The 22479-nt window shown below is 42.1% G+C and overlaps 1 protein-coding gene across 1 annotated transcript in view; it reads left to right on the top strand.

Annotated features, from left to right (window-relative positions):
- LIPC (lipase, hepatic) overlaps window positions 1-22479 on the top strand; it is a 51775-nt gene that overhangs the window by 13917 nt on the left and 15379 nt on the right. The window contains exon 5 of the mRNA XM_006894529.1: window positions 2573-2815. Within this exon, the coding sequence (XP_006894591.1) occupies window positions 2573-2815 (243 nt within the window). The remainder of the gene's footprint in view (window positions 1-2572; window positions 2816-22479) is intronic.

Genomic DNA, 22479 nt, shown 5'->3' with positions numbered 1-22479 from the left:
TTTCCAGTCATTCATTGTTTTCTCCCTACCCGCTCCATCCACCCCCAACTCACTCTTTCCCTAGAAAAGAAAAAGAAAAACGTATGCAATCCTTCCCCGCAAGTCCACTCCATTATGCAGCCTTCACTCTGGACTTCTGTAATGACAAGAATACCCATTCATATGTCCCTTTTAAACAATTCTTTCCCTCATCTGTTTCAATGCAATATACATCATTCCTTCCCTCCTTTTCTGTCTTCCCTCAAACAGTGATCTTATATAGTATTTGTCTTTTTGTGACTAAGACATTTCACTCAGTGTAATGTCTTCCAGAGTCACAAATGTTGTGTAGTGTTTCACAAATTCATTGTTTTTTAAATGTGTAATATTCCATTGTGTGAATGTACCACAGTTTTTCTATACATTTGCTTGTTGATGGGCAGATGGACTGCTTAAGTGTATGTTCCCAACAGTGGAATAAATGGGTCAAATGGTATTTGTATTCAGAATTATTTGGGAGGGTGTCAGACCACCTTCAATAGTGCTTGTGCCATTTTACATTCCTACCAGCAGTGAATGAGAATTCCAATCTCCCCACATTCTTGCCAGCATTTGCTGTGTAAACTTTGTTATTGTTCCTGGAGGGAGATGGTAGTTCACTGTTTTGATGTGCTCTCTCTCTCTCTCTCTCTCTCTCTCTCTCTCTCTCATGGTTAGGGATTCGAAACATTTCTTCATGTGCCTGTTGGCCGTCTGAATTTCTTCCGTATTGAAGTATCTATTCATATCTTGTGCCCATTTTGTGATTTGAGTTGTTTGCCTTTTCCTTGTTGAGGTGCTAGAACATCCCCTAAATTTTAGGTATGATCCCTTTATCGGATATGTCATTGCCAAATATCTTCTCCCAGTCTGTGGGTTTCCTTTTTACCCTGTTGGAGAAGTTTTTTGATGTGTGTAGGGATTTGATTGTTAGGTTTCACTCATCTATTTTATCCCCTCCTGGTTATAGTTTTCCATATGGAAAAAATCTGTAACTTTTTTTTTTATTAAATTTTTTATTTATTTTTTTTTTTTTACCGAGGTTTTGGATTTCCATTCATTCATTGCAGCAATTTTCTCCCTTCCCACCCCTCCTCACCAGCTCGCTTCCCGCTCCGAAGAGAGAAAAAAGAAAAAAAATTCCTTCATTAGTATACAATTCCCACGTCCCTTCCCCCCACCCCCCACCCCGAGTACACTTCTCTATGCAACTCTTAATGAAAGGAGACTGTCCATCTTTCTTCCACAGAGTGACTGCTAGTCTTGAACTGGAGACCTTTTGGTTAACAGCACTTGATCTACTATGACTTCTGCTTATGGACTCTTGGTCCTTCTAAATCCACACACTGTAGATATTTACAGACCATTTAGCAAAGGTAGAAATGCCACTTTGGACATAAAGTAGAAGTTGTAAGAGAGATGTCAAATTTTACCAGATCTTTAGAGTGCCTCATTTCTATATTTATTAAGAAAATACTCTGCAAACCTACTCCAGGTAACTCACCTGAAAACTATGAGTACTTTTATATATTTGACCATTAGAGACAGAAATATTTATAGAATTAATTATACCACTGTTTCTTCAGTGATATAGTGAGCACGTTCTTAAAGCCTCAGAGTTCCTTTCAAGAGGTGTGCGTGCTGCTTTAGAGAGGTGCCTCAGGAGCCCCAAGTGGGTGGCTTTCTGCCTGTGTCCTAACCAACCACAATGGCTCTCCTCCACCCTGAGTTTTCAGTGGGTTATTTCATCTCTCTGGTCAGTATGTCTGCCTCAGTGATCCTCAACTTTCCTAATTTGTTGCTCCCATTCTTCTGTGGAAGGAGCCATGGTGTGTTGAGCTGCTAAAAAAAAAAAAGGTCGACAGTTCTTTTGAGCCCAGGTTGAGAATCTAGCCAGGAAACTGCTGGTGACCGAGGGACAGCCGAAATGAGGTGCTGTCAAGTTGGAGGAGTAAGTAGCATTTCAAGCCCATCAGCTGCTCTTTGGGGAAAAGATGGGAAATTTCTACCTCTAAACGTTCCAATCCCCATGGATGGCCACTGTAAGTCACCGCCAGCTCAAAAGCAGTTGTTGCTGAGTATCATAGAGTAAAAAGCAATGCAAAACTGACTCTCCAGAAGGTTTTCAGAGGCAGCTGGTGTATTTGAACGGTGTGCCGTTGTGTTGGTAGCACAATTTCTTACCATTAAGACACTTGGGCTCCAATAGCAATAGCTTTGGATTGTTGTTGTTGTTGTTAGTGTTTTCTTTTGTTTTAGTTGCTGGTTTTAGTCTTGTGTGGAAGTCCGTAAGTGATACAGTTAACTGCTCTGTTACTAACTGCAAGATTGGTGGTTCCCATCTATCCAAAAGTACGTCAGAAGAAAGATCTGCTAATCTACTTCCAAAAGATCCTCACCAATGAAAACCGTGTAGGCCTCTCAGAAACTATAGAGTTGTCATCACTTGGTGACACTTTGCTTGGTTTTATGTTTTGTTTTTCTTGAGTTGGGAAACAAACTGCTGATTGCACTGAGGACACTTGGGAGTAAGGGTTGCTTTCTATGTTTGCAGCCATTACCAAGACCATAAAATGCTCACACGAGCGGTCAGTGCACCTCTTCATTGACTCCTTGCTGCACAGCAGCATGCCAAGCACTGCCTACCTGTGCAGCAACATGGACAGCTTCAGCCAGGGCCTGTGCCTGAGCTGCAAGAAGGGCCAGTGCAACACCCTGGGCTACCACATCCGCCAGGACCGGCCCAGCAAGAGCAGGACGCTCTACCTGGTAACCCGAGCCCAAGCCCCGTTCAAAGGTAAGTGATTGTACAGCCAGGTTCATAGCAGTGTTATTCACAATAGCAGAAAACCCAGAAACAATCCAAATGCTCATTAGCAAATGAATGGTTTGAAAAACTGTGGTACAGTCACACAATGGAATACTGTGTGGCTCTCACAGGAACAATTTTGTAAAGTGCTATAAATAGAACACAGGAGAGTCTAGAGAGCATTTTACTAAGTAAATTAACTCAGTTTCATAAGGACAAATACTGCAGAAAACCATTATTTTTAAAATAGAAGGATAACTAGTAAGATGTGTATCAATGTCCAAAAGGGGAAGAGGAAAAGGAAGAGAGTAGAAAAAAGGGGAGGGTGGGAATCACAAGGATAGTAGAGTTTAATGAGCAGATGGGAGTGTGAAGGAATGAGAAAGATCCAATAGGGACTCAAAAAGAAGGGAAAATAATAGGCATAGATCAGTAATAACTAGTTCTATAAAGCACAATACATATGAATGATTGTATAAAACACAATGTAAATGAAAGAGTGCATAAAACACGATGTGTATGAATGAAACACAATGTATAGAAATTATTATGCACAAACCAATAAAAAGATTCCAACTCAAAAAACAAAGGTGATTGCTGAGGGGCCCTGGAGCTTCCCGGAGGAGGTAATACAGTCACTCATCAGAAAGCTTCTCCCAGGAAACCTCAGGCTTCTCCCCCTTCACTCTCAGAGGGGACCTGATCCTGCACAGACTCTGGACAGACACGTGGACACAGCTTGCTCTTTTCCAAAGAATGTGACAGCCTTGGCACCAAGCACTAGAAGGAGAAACTTGGATAAATTCTGGAACGATCTGTAAGCTGGCCTCTCTTCATCCATTTTCATGGTCTCTTAGAACATTCTTTCCAGAGGTCCAGAGCTGTTATCTCCACTGTACAGCTCCCACCAATGAAGACCTGGAGGGGTCTCAGGACCTAGTTCTTTTTTCTTCACTCATTAAAATACTTGGCTCCCCACCACAAGATAAAGGTAAATAATCCAATAGAAAAATGGGCACAGGATATGAACAGACACTTCACCGAAGAAGACATTCAGATGGCTAACAAGCACATGAAGAAATGGTCAAAATCCCTAGCTCTAAGAGAGATGCAAATTAAAACCACTATGAGATATCATCTCACCCCAGTAAGAATAGCAAAATTTAACAGAACAGCAAGGAACAAGTGCTGGAGAGGTTGTGGAGAAACTGGAATCCTTATTCACTATTGGTGGGAGTGTAAAATGGTGCAACCACTGTGGAAGGTGGTATGGCACTTTCTCAAAAAGTTGCAAATAGACATACCATTTGACCCAGCAATTCCACTACTGGGAATATACCCCAAAGAGACCATAACTGCCATCCAAGCAGATATATGCACACCCATGTTTATTGCAGCTTTGTTTACAATAGCAAGGATTTGGAAACAACCTAAGTGTCCATCAACAAACGAATGGATAGAGAAGCTGTGGTATATTCACACAATGGAATACTATGCTGCATTGAAAAACAAGGAGCTCATGCAATATTATTCAAAATGGGTGACCATGGAGGACATTATTCTAAGTGAAGTATCTCAGTCACAGAAGGACAAATACTGCATGGTGCCACTGTTGTAAAACAGGACTGATCTTGGGGTTGTGGGGAGACTAAGAAAGATGGGTCCAATAATGTATACTGCATTGAAACAGATGAGGGAGAAAACTGTTTAAAAAGGATATGTGATTAGGTATTTTTGTCATGACAGGAGTCTAGAGCAAAGGCTACATGGTGGAGTGGACCTAGTTTGTAAAACAATGAAAGAATTTTTCTTTTACTTTTCCAAGAGAGGAGTGTACGAGGGGGGAGGGTTGTGAGGGGAGAAAAGTGCAACAATGAATGAATGGAAATCCAAAGTCTCTGTAAATTTTTACTGAAATTAATAATAAATTTAAATAAAACAAAAAATAAAATACTGGGCTCCCATCTTGGTTTGTAGCTCTCCATTTTCAGTAAATCTTAAATAATTTGATCTTATGGGATACCATTACAGTGCTAAAACTCTTCTTCCAATATTTCCCAGTCAGCTGTGGCCCTCCAGGCAGGGAATGAGCCCTGCCATTTGCTGGTTTGAGCAAGAGGTGAGAGGAAGGGCCGTGGCCACGTCTTGGGCTGAAGCCAGTATAGAAGTTCTTTCATTGAAGCCTGAATTCGCCTGGAAGGAGCAAGTCGGCATCTGTTGCCATTAACATTTTTGCCTAATCCTCACAACAGCTCAAGAGTGACTTAGCATCTTAGCGTTTCACTGCACATACGCTCAGGCGCTGCAAGGAGGAATCTGGTGTTTTGCAATTTGATTATCAGCACTCAGATACTTGTGTCTGCAGATTGTGATCACGCCATCCCCGCCACCTTACATCTGCACCGCGTTACTGTACATAACGCAGTAAATAAAACAGCCCCTGAGGTGTAGGCAGCGCTCAGGCTCAAACCCTAAGTGAAAACTGGCAAGGCCCCAGAAAAAAGACCCAGCAATCTACTTCTGAGAAAACCCCAAGAAGCACAGTTCTACTCCAACACATGTGGGGTCACCGGGAGTTGAAGTCAGATTGGACTGCCACTAGTTTATATATAATTATATAGATATGTACATGCACGCATATACACGTGTGTATGTGTACGTGTGTGTAAGGAGCCCTGGTAGCATAGTGCATAAATACCAGAATGCTAACCAAAAAGTTGGCAGTTCTAATTCATTAGGAGAAAGATGAGCAATGACTTCCAATAAAGATTTACAGACTTGGATATCTGATGGAGGATCTCCTGAGTCAGAGCCAATTCAAAGGCAGTGGTATTTTTATAGGCATATCTATATTTCTAAATATATCTAGAGATAGATAGATAGATAGATAGATAGATAGATAGATAGATAGATAGATGTAACATTTTGTATGTGTAACTATAGCATAGATGTATAATAACATATATATTTATGCATATATAATATTTTTGGTATAGTGGTAGTGGTTTTTGCCACAGTCTTCACAGTTACTTGCTATTCATCAGAGAGCTAGACAATGGCTAAGGATGACAGAAGAATTAATGCCTTTGTGTTGTGGTGATGGAGAAGAGTCTTGAACATACCATGGACCAACAAGAAAACAAATAGGTCTGTCTCAAAGAGGGTGAAATCAAGGAGGCTAGGATTTTGAAGCTCTATCTCATGTACACAGCTTTAGTTTGCTTGGCTCCACAGTCAACACTCTTGGCGCCAGCAGCCAGGAAATTAAAAGGCTCATTGCCATGGGAACGTCTGCTGTTAGGGACCTCTCCAAAGTACTGAAGAGCAATGGTGTCTCTCTGGAGACTAAGATGCGTCCGATACAGGCCATGGTCTTCGCAATCACTTGTTATGCATCAGAGAGTTGGACAATGACCAAGGAGGATAGAAGGAGAATTGATGCCTTTGAGCTGTGGTGCTGGAGAAGAGTATTGAGAATACCATGGACTGCTAGGAAAACAAACAGATTTGTCCTGGAAAGGGTTAATCCGGGTGGCTCCTTGGAGGCAAGGATTCTGAGGCTCCGTCTAACATACTTTGGACATGTTGTGAGGAGAGACTGGTCCTTGGAGAAGGACATCATGTTTGGGAGGGTGGAGGGACAGCGCAGGAGGGGAAGGCCCTCTATGAGGTGGATTGATTCAGTGACTGGGGTAATCGGGATGGGAGTGTCGGAGACAGTGCGATTGGCACAGGGCAGAGCAGAGTTTAGGGCTGTTGTACATAGGGTCGCTATGAGTCGCAAGCGACTCGATGGCACATAACAACAACAACAACAACATTTTCAACAGTGAAAAATAAACAAACAAGCAAAACTTAAAGTTAACTCATTGCTATCCAGTTGGCACTGACTCATAGCTGACTGTCCACTGGCCTTTTGGAGGCTCTACATCTCATGGTAGATTGCCCATTTTCTTCCATGAAAGCCTGGTGGATTTGAACCACCAGAGAGGCCAGCCTTTGGGTTAGCAGAGTCTCTTAAAACTGAATTAGGTTTACAAATGAAAACAAAACAACACAAACACCAAAAACCTTTGTGATCCTGAAAAGAGTGCTATTCACTGGGACAAATCTCTACCGGAAAATTAAGCTTAATATTTTTCCTTCCCCCTTGCCTTCTCATCCTGAGGATTAAACGAGATAATTTATTCTAAACAGCCAGCATAGTACCTGGACACTTAAGCCCTCTCAGTGAAGGCTGCTTCGCTCCTTTGTAACCCTGTAGCCTCAGCTGCAAAATGGGGCTGGAGGAATTCCTATCTCTTCAGACTGCTGTGAGGATTAAATTAGATAAGGCATTTTCCTAAGCAGTACTTACTTAATACAGATTAGTTAGTTTCCCTCCTCTTTCCCTTAAAAAGGGTGGTCCTACTGAGAGAGTGAGGACAGGAGTGGGCAATAAACTGCCTCATTTCACTCAGTGGCCATTTCCTTATTCTCTTCTGCCACTGCAGCACGTTCTCAGTGCTTACTCGGCTTCTGGCAAAAGGTTGTAGAAAATAGATCCTTTGATGGTTTTGTCAAAATATCCTGAGAGCCAGAGGAATGCAGGCAGGAGTGAGTCATTCTTTGTGGAACCACAGCCAGGAGACGATGTTTACCTTGCCCTACTAGACTGCACTAAACTATAGAGTAGGATGAGATGTCCTTGAAAAACATGGATTATGGCTTCTCTGAATACCAGAGTTGGGTCATTCTGTTCTTTGAAGAGTCTGTATGTACTCATCAAAATGCCAAAGGTGGCTAGGGAAAGAAATATGGGGTTCCAAACTAGGGACAATAGTGGCTGTGACTCGGTGGAGAACTGCATAGTTATGGAAGCCTTTATTAAAGGTTTCACATCAATGCCATTCAATAGAACCCTCTGTGGTGGTGGACATGCCCTATCCCTGGTCTCTCCAGTATAGTAGCTGTGTATTTGAGTACTTGAAAAGTGGCTAGTGTGACTGAGAAACAGAAGTTTTGATTTCAGTGGCTTTTGTATTGGAGAGCAAAGCATCCCACGTGCAGGCCCTCTTGAGTAGGCAGAGCCACATGTGGGTGTGTGCCATTCCCATCTATACTTGGGGCAGCTGGATGTGACTACAAGGATACTGCTCCTTGACAGTGGATCACAAAGACTGAGCAGATTAAAATTTTGCTCAGTGGAAGGGCTGAAACGGAACTTAGGAAATTTTGGAGGGGCCCGAGGGGCCACTGCCTGTCAATTTGTCATTTTGTGGTGATTTGTACATTGCTATGATGCTGAAAGTTATGCCACTGTTATTTCATATATGTGCAAGGTCGCCCACAGTGGACAGGTTTCAGTGGAGCTTCTAGATGAAGGAAGAGCAGCAAGAAAGGTCTGCTGATTTATTTCTGAAATTAGAGCTGGAAGATGAGCCTCAAGAATGCAAGGCACTCAAAACATACAATGGCTGTGACAATGGACTTGAGCATGCATAGCATACTATTGTCCTTGAGGTTGCCTTGAATCTGAGTTGACTTGATGTCAGCTAACAACAACAGAGATGACAGGATGGTGGCTGCAATGTGAGCCACAGCTCAGTACTAGATTCTCCTTTGGGGCTCAGGTTTTCATTCCTGCTGATTAATCTCCATATTAAGGAATCTCACTGGCCTGCTGGGTCCTGTCCTCATCAGACGTTCTTGGACTCAGAGAAGTAGTTACTTGATCATGAAACACTGAGGAGTCTCCATGACATACACTGCCCTGGAACCCCTCAGACAGCACTGAGCTCCTTCGTAAGGGTTGGTCTCCACAGCACCTCTCCAGGGTAGGGTCTTGGCAGAACTTAGCTCAATCTATGCTTGCAGAACAAATGAATGGAAAAAGATACTGATTTTGGATAGCTAGTGAGTGATATGAATTTGCCCTAATGTGGTGATTGGTTTGTTGGTTTGTTTGTTTTTTTTTGTTGTTTTTTTAAATTATAAGCAATATCATTAAATACGTTTGCATTTAATGTGTTTTTTAAAAGACTTCCTGCAGGGTGGTGGGTGAGTGTTTGGCCTCTTCGGCAAACTCGAGGAATTCAATCTTTCTGGAACTTCCACTCTTCTCCCTCTTCCATTTCTGGGTTCCTGATTCCCTCTCCCATCTTCAAGGCTTCAGGAGATGTCATATGATTAATCCCCAAGTTGGACCAAGCCGCTCATTTCCGTTTCAGTTCAAAGTTCAGCCTCAGAAGGTGACAAGTTGACGTCATTTCATCCTAGTTGAGCACAAAGAGGAAGCAGCCTGTGGCCTCCACCCAAGCCTGCTTTCTCCACCCTCAAGCCTGACCCCTCCACCCCCAAGCTTGCCCCCTCCACTCCTATACACGCAGGACACAGCTCACTCAACTAACTGTTGCTCTGCCAAGAATTCATGTTGTCAGGCCACCTCCCTGGCTCTTGGTTTCCCTGTCTGCAAAATGGGAGGGGTGTGAGCAGTCCCTGCAAGGCTAGCACACCAAGATTAAAGTAGTTTGCAGTGAAATGTGATTATCTGAGCGGCTTCATCACTCCAGGCGGCTTTGCCATTTAAAAGAGGAGCTGGTTAACACAAATGAGCCTCTAATTGGCAGCCTGTGGTGGGGGAGCTCCCAGGAGCAGGAGGCCTTCCAAATGCACTCCACTCTGGTGTTCAAGTCTCCTCCAATCCTGAGGGACAGAACAGCCAGGGGGTCTCATGACCCAGCCACATGCCCAGCCCTCCCACTGTGTCTGCCACTCCCAAAAGATTTCTGTCATTCCTGAACCTGCTTGGCTGGCATGAGAAAGTCTGGATTGAGAGCAAAAGTTCAGTTAAACAGAGGAATTTTGTGCTTAAAAATTAAGTTGCTTGGGAATTTGAACTTCAGTGCATGTGGGTATATGTGTAAGCCGTCCCATAGCTGACTCTCCAGTGGTTTTCAGGGGCTGAAAATTTCACAGCAGGAGATTGCCTGGCAGAGCAATTGGTGGGTTTGAACCACTTGCCTTTGGGCTGGCAGTGCAGCTACTTACCCAAAGGAACACTGAGTGGGGAGTCAGGTGAGCTTGGTGCTAGTCTTGTTTGTTAATTGAGCAAGTGTAGACTGGTCACCTGACCATGTGCCTCCTCTTTAAAATGGGCACAAGAACTAACTCTGTGGAACCCACCAGTTTGTTGAGGAATAAAAGGGAATCAAGCATCATAGGCATCACAGATAATGTATGTAACATACAGGCAGACAGACTTCAGAGGTACTGCGGGTTGGGTATTGCAATAACACAAGTATTGCAATAAAATAGCTTTTCTGGTTTCCCAGTATATATTAGTGTTGACACTGTACTGTTTAAGTGTCTATTAAATGTATAACAGCATTGTCTTAAAAACTGAGGTATTAGGACAGTCATCAAAATGAAACATCAACATGAAGTGATCATAAACAACACTGATAGACTTGCTCCATGTAGAACTGCCACAAACTTTCAATTTGTAAAAAGGACAGTGTCTGAGAAGTGCAATAAAGTGAAAGACAATAAAATAAGGCATGTCTCTTTGTGTGTGAGTGACAGTGTGTAAGTATTTCCTTGCCATGGAGTCAAAACTGACTCATGGCTGACTTATCTACCAGGTTTCCAAGGCTGAAACTTGCATTTCATGGGAGGAGACTGACCATCTTTCTTTCTGGGAGTGACTGGTAGATTCAAACCTCCAGAGAGCATGGACAGCACAACTCCATACTGACCAGCCACCAAAACTCCCTACTTAGGTAGGTACTAAGTAAGTAGATAGATATATAGATAGAAAGATAGATACAAATAGATACACACACTTATACATATATAACATTATATTTGTTGCTATACATCATTAACTTGGAACTGATTTACAGCTGACCCTCCAGCAGGTTTTTAGAGGCAGTATATCATACGAGAGGAGACTGCCTATCTTTCTTCCATTAAGCAGCTGGTGGATCCAAACCATGTACCTTTTGATTGGCAGCACAATTCCCTACCACTGTTGTTGGTGTTATGTGCCATCGAGTTGCCTGAGACTCATAGAGACCCTATGTACAACAGCTCTGAAGCCTGTGCTGAGCCAGGCACACTGACTTCGACACACCAGCCCCCACTGGCCCAGTTACCATATCAATCCATCTCATCCTGCTGTCCCTCCACCCTCCCAAGCATGATGTCCCTCTCCAAGGACCGGTCTCCCCTCACAACATGTCCAAAGTATGTTAGACAGAGCCTCAGAATCCTTGCCTCCAAGGAGCCACCCTGTTGAAAATACACACATAAAAAAAGAGAAAATACACATATAACAAAACATACTCCAATCCAGCAATTTCTACATGTGCAATTCAGTAACATGATTGTATTCTTTAAATTGTGCAAACATCCTCATCCTCCTTGTGAATTGTCCCTTGCCATTACCATGATCTCATTGATCTCTAAGTTTCCTATCTAATTTTTCAAGCTGCTGTTGTCTCCTTGATCACAGATAAATAGGTTCTTCAAAAGAGTACAATGCTCTCTTTAAAAAAAAAGTATTCTGATTTATTTACAAAGTTTGGATACATTGCTCTTATGCTGAGTGAATAAACTCAGTTCCATAAGGGCAAATACCATATAAAAGCATTGGAGAATGAGTATGAGGACCCAAGGGGGGCAGGTGGAAGCAGAGGTGTGAGGATGGAGCAGGGGATGTTGGTTAATCGTTGTTGTTGTTGTTGTTGTTATGTGCCGTCAAGTTGTCTGTAACTCTTAGTGACCCTATGTATAACAGCCCTAAACGAAGCTTTATTCTGTGCCAATCTTATTGGTTCCCCCATTATCCCAGTCACTGAATCAATCCATCTCACCAAGGGTCTTCCTCTCCTGTGCTGTCCCTCCACCCTTTCAAGCATGATGTCCTTCTCCAAGAATAGATCCTGCCTTGCAACATGACCAAAGTATGTCAGATGAAGCTTCAGAATCCTTGCCTCCAAGGAGCAGCCTGGCTTCACCCTCTCCAGGATGAACTTATCTGTTCCTAGCAGTCCATGCTATATTCAGTACTCTTCTCCAGCACCACAGCTCAAAGGCATGGTTAATCATGTTGTTGTTGTTGTTGTTATGTGCTGTCGAGTTGCTTGCGACTCATAGCGACCCTGTATACAACAGCCCTAAACCCTTCTCTATCCTGTACCAATCACACTGCCTCTGACACACCCATCACGATCACCCCAGCCACTGAATCAATCCACCTCATAGAGGGTCGTCTCCTCTTGCACCGTCCCTCCACCCTCCCAAGCATGATGTCCCTCTCCAAGGACCTGTCTGTCCCTCCTTACAATATGCCCAGAGTATGTCAGAGGAAGCCCCAGAATCTTTGCCTTCAAGGAGCAGTCTGGTTTAACACTTTCCAGGATTAATCTGTTTGTTTTCTTGGCAGTCCATGGTACATTCAATACTCTTCTCCAGCACCACAGCTCAAAGGCATCAATTCTCTTTCTATCCTTCCTAGTCATTGTCCAACTCTCTGCTGCATAACAAGTGACTGCAAAGACCATAGCCTGCATCAGACACACCTTAACCTATGGGTTAATCATAGGGTTACATAATATGATGGGGGAGATGAAGGAAATGAGAAAGGTCCCGTGTGAAAAGTATATATTCAAACTTTATAAACAAACCAGTATAACATTTTAAATTTCTTTTTTAAAAAAAAAGAATACAATGCTCAAGGCAGTTATTCTTGACTAATTAAACAATATCATTGAAAGAAACCATTAGGAAATTTGTGTGTGTGTGTGTGTGTGTGTGTGTGTGTGTACACACGTGTGTGTGTGTTTGTGTGTTGTTTAAAGTTTAAAGATTACCTTGGGGCAATAGTTTTAAGGAAATTCATCTGGCCTCCATAGCACCAGAAAGTCTGGATTCCATGAGAATTCAACTTTCTGTTTCTCATGTCTTCCCTTTTGATCAGAATTCTTCTATGGAATCTTCAAAATGTTCAGTAACAGTAACCAAGATCTCACAGTTTATCAATAGCAAACACAGTGTGATCCCAAAGCACTCAGAAGTCACTGGCCCTGCTCCCTCACTCCACACATAGCCTCCTTGGTATCAAACCAATGTCCCTTCTCAGAGTGTCCTCTTATGCCAGAGTCATTCCAATTATGTTTCACCTCTTCCTCCTCTGGCTGCCTCTGGAAGTAGGTCCACTCCTCTTCCACCCTCCTTCTTTCTGCCTCTCTCCTCTTCTCTCACCCTTTGTTCTCCCTTCTCTGCACTTTCTCCCTTAACTCAGAGCCTCTCCCAGCCCCTAGTTGCTTCTATTTCTCATTCCAGCCTTCGATGTGGTGAGATAATGAGTTTATTAAATGAGTTAGGGGGTCTTTGAATTTTCTGGGTTTTTTCTTTGGAAGATTTAAACTGATTTCTAGGTAGAGTTCCAGTGGAAGTGACAGATGTACCAGAGAGAACATAGATCAGAGAGTGGGTTGAGTCCTCAGAAACTTAACTCTGCTGTCAGCCACATATGTGATCTTGACCTAATAACAAGCATGGTATTGCAAGGTGTGAGCCAGTAAAACTGGAACACCCAGGCAAGCTTCCAAACCTTGCTACATCAGTCCAGCATGTAGGAAGAAAATGGACAATAAGAATCTGATCAAATATACGGCCATGTACTTTTGCGTCCCCCATCTCATCTCAGACTCGAACCACCTTGTGAGCAAGTTGTTTGTTTGTTTGTTGTGCACCATCAAGTTGGATCTGACTGACACAGGAGGAGATTGCCCTCCTTCTCCAGCAGAGCATCTGGTGGATTCGAACCGCATGCCTTCTGGATGTGAACAAGTTTTTAAACTTCATTTTACAGATGAGAAAATTGAGATTCAGAGAGGCTTTGATTTATTCAAGACCACATGATATTAGAAAGCAGAGAAAGAACTGATTTGTTGGGGCACAGAAAAGCTAAAGTCAGGATGTCAATCAACACCATACTCCTTAGTGCTCCCCTTCTAACCCCTTACACAAGCAACACAACTCTCCTCACCCCTTTACACACAGCTGCTCACAACACTCGTTACTGTCATGCACATAAACACATTCAACAGTCTTCACCCGTTAGACACGTACACAGACACACACCTGTCTTAAACACATACACATACAACACTGCTTACCTTCACACACACAGCACTCCTCACACACACATACTGCAACACTGCACCATACACATACACTCCATAACTCCCTATGCCTTACACATACCGCCTTACCCTTCACACACATACACTCCCCACTCCTTACCGTACACATGCGCTCTTGATATCTCTTGCCCCTCACACACTCTACCCCTCATGTAACACACAACACTCCTTAGTCACACACACACACACACACACACACACTCACACACACTCCTCCATCTTCACCTCTAGGCAGTCAACAATGACCTAGTAACAGAAGACTCAAGACTCCCCTCTCACAACATCAGAGGATCACATAACCAGGAATACTATTAAGCCTAAATGTGATCATCAAAATAAACATATAAATACATACATCTGCTTCATATGTTTACAAAACACTTTTCTTCTTTGCTTGAGCCTGTCTAAGTTCATTCTATCTCCAGCTGCCTTACTAAATATGGCCACATTTTCCCCACATTCCAACCAAGGCTGTTACCACCGCCTTCCTGGCACAGTAACCCTGTAGGCATGATCTCCCATCCCCTCAGCCCTGTGATCCTTGAATTCCTTCTAGTTAGAGGCATTTCAGCTGGAGGAACAGCCCTTGATGCTTCAAGAAAGCACAAGAGATTTCATTCTTTCCATATCCATGTGAGAAAAATCAATACCCTGATAGAAAAAAAGATCTCTTTAATGTTTGCAAGCGAAGTCACAACATCTCCTAGAGCCAATATCTAATGATCCAAAACATTTTGTTCCATTGGGGGGAAAAATCACACAAAATACTCTCTTTTCATGAATTCCACAAAGACCATCTTAAAAAAAAATCCATCCCCTCCCATTTTTTAAAATGACCCAACCTTAAAGGCCACAGAAGATTAGAGTACAGGATTCTTAGGATACCAGAGCCCCAGAAGAAATCTCTGGTGTTAAGACTCTCCAAGGACCACACATCTCTCCCCCACTTTGCTGATCTCATCCAGGGTTAATGGGCTATTACACACATTTTATCTCCAAGGCCTGAAATAATTTCTCCTGCCAAACTGGAGAATGGTTGTGCCAGCCTCTTTGCAGTCATAAGATCAAAAGCATTTTCCTCCAAATCATTTTTTTAAATCCTAATTAAACATGTCATGAGGTGAAGCGAGGAAAATTACTCACACTTTTCTTCTTAATCTTTGTAATAGCATCATTGTCCAAGAAGGGAGCAATGATAATCAAGTAATCTTACAAAGAAAAAGGCGGAAAAAAACCTACCCCCCAAAAAATCTCAACTTGTAGAACAGTCAATACTTACACTGAAAATCCCTTTCATACTGAATAAATATACAAGTGATTTCTAAAGTTTATCCAACAAAATTCTTTCCCCTGAAGATGATACAGGATTCCCTATATTGTTCATGTGATGTATCCTTAGGGAGCTCTCAGAGTGTAGTCTGAAGGGCATTGTACTGCTAATCCACAGGTTATACTTCCTAGTGGTTCAAATTCACCAGCACCTCCGAGATATATTAACAATCTCCTCCCGTGAGATTCACAGCCTTGGAAACCAGCTAGAGGGTCAGCTAGGAGTCATTCCCCACTTAACAGCAATGAGCTGAGCTTGAGTTTGATCCACTTGGCAGGTGCTTGACTTTTTTAGGAATGTTCTGCAGACTGCCATGCCAGCTCCTTCAGAAGTTTGTTCCTACAGTTTTCTCCCGGCTTACATCTCTACAATAATGGTTTCATACAAGACTTGTCCTTATGGGACTGAGTTGGAGTGAAAATTTGCAGATCATATTTGTTTTCTGTTCAACAATTTAAATGCATCGTGGGTGTGTTTTTAGCACTGGCTGCAGTCCTTTTAATAGAAACGTGCTCTTCTTACTTCCTCCCATTTCCAATAATCCCTTCCTGCTTTCTGAACTTTGCTTTTGGACAAATGCTCTCCTTTCTGTCTTGTATGGTTGGTTGCACCGAAGAGTACCCTTTAGTTTCAGCCTGCAGAGTCCCAGTAGACAGTGGGAAAATCTTGTAGAATCAGACAGACACCTGGGTTCTTCCTCTGCATCACTTTGAACTGGTTAGTGACCTTGACCACATCTACAGACCTCTGCTTCCTTGTCAGTAATTCATTGGCATAATTACAACTGTGTCTGTCTCAGTGAAAACAGGATATCACTGGCCTGGATTGAGTAAGAGAATGAGAGGGACTTTTTAGAGAGAAGTAGGCAGCATGAAGGAAGCTTGGAGGAGGGGCTGCTGGAAGCAGCTGTGGTCACACAGGCAGCTGGTAATCATGGTGGCCACAGTCAGGCTCCAGAACAAGGGGAAAACACTTTTTCCACTCTCTACGTCCATCTCTTGCTGGTGCCTTATAGTGGTCAAACGCAACTGGACATCCATATACAAAGGAAGCCTAGGCAATATAGCCCTGGGGAATCAACTTTCTGGAGCTCAGAGCTGCACAGAGCATAGAAAAGAATAAACGGAGAAAGGAAGTAAGGGTTGATGGTGGTGGTGGTGATGGTGGGTGTTGTCAAGTTGACTGACTATGACTCATAGCAACCCTGTGAACAACAGATCTGAACTTTGTCTTATCCTGGGCCATTCTCATCATCTCTCAAGTACTTGAGCCCATTTCTACAGTCACTGTCTCAATCCATCTGTTGGGGGTCTTCTTCTCTTTTGCTGACCCTCCACTTTTCCAAACATGATGTCTTATCCCAAGGAATGGTCCCTCCTAAAAACACGGCCAAAGTATGTACAATGAAGTTTTGCCATCCTTGTCTCTAAGGAGCATCCTAGTTTCTCCTTCTTCAAAACTAATCTATTCATTCTTTTGGCAGCACATAGAATATTCAACACTCTTCTCCAGTACCACAACACAAAGGCATCAATTCTTCTGTTGTCCTTCGTCATTGTCCAGCTTTCAGATATGTAGCAAGTAATTGGGAATGTCATGACTTTGATCATGCTCACCAGAGTCTTTAAACTATTATCATTGCTCTTTAGTACTCTGGAGAGATCCATGACAACAAATCTCTTTAATGCATCATGTCAAATAACATTAAATTGTTGACAATTTCAATCTTTTCTCCTTCTATCATGTAGTTTTCTATTGGTCCAGTGGTGAAGTTGTAAAAAATTAAATGGAACACATAAAGATCAGCATTCTAGGTACTATTGCACTAAAATGAACTGGTATTGGCCACTTTGAAACAGCCAATCATATGATCTATTATGGTGGTAATGAAAAATTAAGGCAGAATAGAGCTGCATTCATAATCAAAAAGATCTATCCTGAAAATCTATGCTGAAGTACAATACTGTGAAGGAGAAATTATCTATACACAAATGAGAAAGACTTGTTAATACAACTATTATCCAAATACACACACCAACAACTAAAGGTAAAGATTGAGGAAATTGAGGAATTCTACCAATGTTTGGAGTCCATAATCGGCTGAACTGCAATCAAGATACATTAATAGTAATTGATGACTAAAGTGCAGAAGTTGAAAACGAAGGACTGGTAGATAGAAATTATGGACCTGGTGACAGAAATGAGGCTGGACATAGGTTAATTGAATTTTGTACAATCAAGATTTATTAATTGTAAATATCTTAAAAAAAATAAAAACCCCACATGTAAACAGGAACTATACACATGGACCTCATCTGATGGTGAGGAACCACAGGAACCGTTTGTGGAAAGAATCTGTTGGAGTAGCTCATTATCAGTAGTCAAAACTAGGCCAGGTACTGACTGTGGAACAGACCAACAATTACTCGTCTGCAAGTTCAAATTGACATTGAGGAAAATTAAAATAAGTCCATAAGAACCAAAATACAACCCTGAGTCTATCCCACTAGAATTTAAAAACCTTCTCAAGAACAGATTTAAGGTATTAAACACTAATGATCAAAGACCAGATGATATTAAGGAATTAAGGGTTTTTATGACCATGAAGAATGCAAAAGGTGGTTCCAAAGACAAAGGAGAAAGAAAAGATCCAAATGGGTGTCAGAAGAGACTCTGAAAGTTTTACAAAGGCACCAAGAAGCCAAAACAAAGGGAAGAAATGTAGAAGTAAAAGAGATCAAGAAGAGATTTCAAAGAACAGATCATGAAGAGAAAGCAATGTATAATAGTGGAATATGTAAAGAGAGCTGGAATTAGAAAACAAAAAGGGAAGAACTCATTCAGCATTTCTCAGGCTAAAAGAACTAAAAAAAATCCAGCTTCAATTTGCAAAAGGAAGTTGTTGTTGTTGTTGTTGTTGTTGTTGTTGTTATGTGCTGTAGAGTCACCTGCAACTCATAATGACCTTATGGACAATACCCTGCTCTATCCTGAGCCAGTCTCACTGTCTCTGACACACCTAATCCCAAGGACCCATTTACTATGTCAATCTATTTCACCCAGAATCTTCCTCTCCTGCACTGTCCCTCCACCTTTCCAAGTATGATAACCTTCTACAAGTACTAATGCCTCCTGGCAACATGCCTAAAGTGTGTCAGACAGAGCCTCAAAATTCTTGCCTTCAAAGAGCAGCCTGATTTCACTTTCTCCAGGACAGACCTGTTTTTTTTCTCTTGGTATTCCATGGTTTGTTCAATACTTTTCCAGCACCACAACTCAAAGGCATCAATTCTATCATCCTTAGTTTTTATCTGCTCTCTAATGCATAGTAAGTAATTGTGAAGATCATGGCTGGCATCCAGTGCACCTTAGTCTCTAGACTGACATCATGCTCGTCAGTACTCTAGGGAGGCCCCTGACAGAGGATTTTTGTAATGCAATTCGTCTTTTTATTTCCTGACTGCTGGTGCTGACAGTGTTGATTGTGGACAATTAATCGCAAAGGGAAATCAATTAGCAAAAGGAAGTGTAGGTCGCAAATGGAAACTAACCTGCACATTAATGTCATTCCACCTTCCTATGAGGATTAGAAATGACTTATACAAAATACAGCTACTGCAAATGGTGAATGTGCTCGGCTGCGAACTAAAAGGTTGAAGGCTTAAGTCTACTCAGAGGCACCCCAGATGAAAGACCTGTTGATTTACTTCCCCAAAATCAGCCATTGAAAACTCTGGCACACATGGGGTCACCACGAGTCAGAATCAAGTCAACAAAAACTGGTATTGAAACACTGATGAATGCCTGAGGCAGAGTAAGATTCCACAAGTAGAACTTACTTTATAATCATTTCTACTCAAAATTGCAGAGTTCAAGACAACATACATTCTACACAGAGTCCATCAGGTACCCCAGAAGGCTATGGGGTGCTGCACATGTGTAGGGATGCTAGCAATCCTCTAACCATAAGCTGCCTTCTGTGAAGTAGGACATGGACAGCAATGCCCGCGAGACAAAGCAGAAGGTGACAAGGGTCATATGGGTGACTCTGCTCCCCATGCTGCCTACTCCTCAAAGTCCAGACCACAGCTTCTGTTTCTCTTGTTTTCTTTTCAAGTATTTGTAAAGGCTTTTGCTTTGTTTTGTTTTCCAATCAGATTCTAATTAGAATACATGTTTATTGCAAAAACATGAACTTGCAGAAAAACATTAAAGAAGCGAATTAAAACAATCTCTCTCCCTTCTCCAGAGATAAGCACTGTCAATATTTTTTTGAATTCTCCTACTTCTGTGCATACCGTTTTATAGAGTTGATCTCCTACTAGATAAATAACTTTTTTATTCTGGCTGAGGAGGGGGTTCTTCCCCCACCCTACTTCTTTTATAAACATTGAAATCTTTCCAAAAACATCTTTTAATTGTTTCATATGGATTTATCACATAGTTGTGAATATGAACTCAGAATCAGCAGATGAAATTCTAATTGCAGTTTTAACAATTATTAGCTGCATGACACTGGACAAGTTATTTAACTTTCTTGTGTCTGCAGGTACCTTACAGAATTGTTGTAAAAATAAATGAGGTGATTGTGCAGAAACATAGAAAAAGAGCCAAATAGTAGCCATTATAATTATCATTCTATTGTCAATTATTATTCCTTTGTGACAAAATGGTTAAAGTGTTTCTTGTTTATTTTGAAATAAATAATTCCATCTTAAATTAATTTTAACTTTGAAATTAAATCTTTGTTCACATTTCAAATTTTTTCCTCAGGGCAGATAAAGCATTTATAGACCTTGGGGATTTAAGAGTTCAGGTTCTAGAGGCAGAGGCTGGCTGGGCTCCCATCCAGCTATGCTACTAACTCGCTGTGTGTTCCTGGAGAAGTCACTTAGCTTCTCTGTGCTTCCAATTCTTATTTGTAAACTAAGATATGGTTGTGAGGTTGTTGTGTAAACTACATTTGATAATAGATATCAAACACCTGGCATGTACTAAACATACAATAGATATTCGCCATTGTTATTCATGTGTCTGTTTTTTGGTGGCCTTGAGTTGACTCCCATTCATAGCAGTACCATGAACAGCACATCAGCAAAACTCCAGTCCTGCCCCAGCCTCACGACTCTTGCTCCACTTGAGCCCGTTGTTTGCCACTGTGTCAATCTATGTCATGGAGGGTCTTTTTCACTGACACTCTACCATGCTTTGATACTGTTTGATAATGCCAGAGTATAATAAATAAAGTCTCATGCTCATCTACAATTACTCTTTCACTCCTTTAGCCCCAGCAGCTCTGGTATGGGAGTTGCTCTGCTAACCTGAAGACCAAGCTTCTCTACCGGTTCACACCCACTAGCTGCTCTGTGGGAGAAAGATGGGCAATCACCTCCCATCTTTGCAGTCTCTGAAAAAACCTGCTGAAGGGTCAGCTATGAGTCTGGGCCCACTGGTTGGCAATGAGTTGAGTTTTGAAAGCCCCAGGCTAGACACATGGTGGATTTCCAATTAAGATCTACTAAACTGAACTGAAAATCAGTTCCTGTGGGAGTTCCCAGAGTGCTATGGAAGCTGCCCTGCTCCCTTGCTAGGGAATAAACCCTAAGCTATCACTCCCTGATGCTGTTTGCATCATCTCTCCTCCCACCCCAAAAGTCTGTGGCCTGTATTATTGAAAAAGACTCTGCTTTTTTTCCCTTTCCTTTTTTTAAAATAAAATTTTTATTTTATACTGATTTACTTTAAAAGCTCGTATACGTTGTTTTTCATACCAGATCTCTCAGTTTATCCTGTAACAGTATTTGTTACAGTTCCTTTAACAGATCCTGACTAGTATAAGACCTTTACAGAAACTTCTGGGATAATAAACCAAAATCCCTATCTCTGTTACTTTGATGCAAGAGCTTAAAGACCCTTCCTGGAGCCTGAGTCCATAGCTTTTCACTCTTTCTCACTCATGACCTTACTGTCTTGTGGGAATTAAATCACTTTATCCCAAGCTTAATACGTGAGCACCTAGAGGTACAAGCCATCCTATTCACAGCCAGAGGCTACCTGGGCTAGTTCTTACCTGAAGTGGAAAGTCTTTGGCCTGCAAATCAGCTCTCAGTATTTGGTTACAGTTCTGAATAAAAAAATACATACAATCATTTGGTGCTTCAAAGAAGCTCTTTTATGTAAACCCAAGCAGATCATTCCCAGGCACATGAGCAAATCCGCAACAAAACCCACATGGGGAGACTGGTTTATGCCAAAGGGTGGGGTTGTGTAAATAATCCAATAACCCAGCTACCCAGGCACACCAGGACCCTGCAGCTGGTGTGTTGGCAACACATCAGTCAAAACAGCTGCTACTGGTTTTGTTGTGAGGCTACCAACCTCTGAGGAGAGGGCCTTCACCTGGGGTGAGTAGATTATGTCGTGAAGATGATGGATTTCCAGAGGCCAGATGCACAGATGGTTGGTCCAGAGGCTAGTTACCAAGAGCTATGGGTTTTTATAATAATGTTCCTAGGACAAAGCTCAGAACTCGGAACCTTAGCAGTGGGTTTACGGAGGTAAAAATAGCACAGACTCTGCTTTGTGACCTTGGACAAGTGCCTTCATCCATCTGAGACCCACACAAAAAATAATAAATAAAACAACAAACAGAAATGCATTGCCATCGAGTGAGACTCAACTCGTAGCTGTCTCTCCAGCAGTTTCTGGGAGCCTGTAAATTGCATGGCAGCTTATCCATGGTTTTGAACCACCAGGGGTACCACCTTTGGGTCAGCAGCACAAATCCCTACATAAAGGAAGATCCTCAATGAGAGAGATTGGCACAGTGACTACAGGAATGAGGTCAAGTGTGTCAGAGATGATGAGGATGGAACAGGGTAGGACAGAGTTCTGACCTGCTGTTCAGAGGGTCGTTATGAGTGGTACTCGACTCACCAGCACCTAACACCACCGCCACCACTAGAGGTCCCTGTATGAGCCCTAGTTTTCATAGTTATAAAAGGGATATAGAAACACTGTCTGCCTCATAAGGTGTTATGATAGAAAAAATGAGACCATGATACATAAAGTGTTTACACAAGTACACGCCTCATGGTGAGCAGTTTACTTAAATTATGAGACTAAGGTGC

The sequence above is a fragment of the Elephantulus edwardii genome, unplaced genomic scaffold (genome assembly GCF_000299155.1).
Source record: "Elephantulus edwardii isolate Elephantulus edwardi_28Jun2011 unplaced genomic scaffold, EleEdw1.0 scaffold00145, whole genome shotgun sequence".
Classification (NCBI taxonomy): Eukaryota; Metazoa; Chordata; class Mammalia; order Macroscelidea; family Macroscelididae; genus Elephantulus; species Elephantulus edwardii.
The sequence above is the reverse complement of the archived record's forward strand: the minus strand, read 5'-3'. Positions and strand labels throughout refer to the sequence as shown.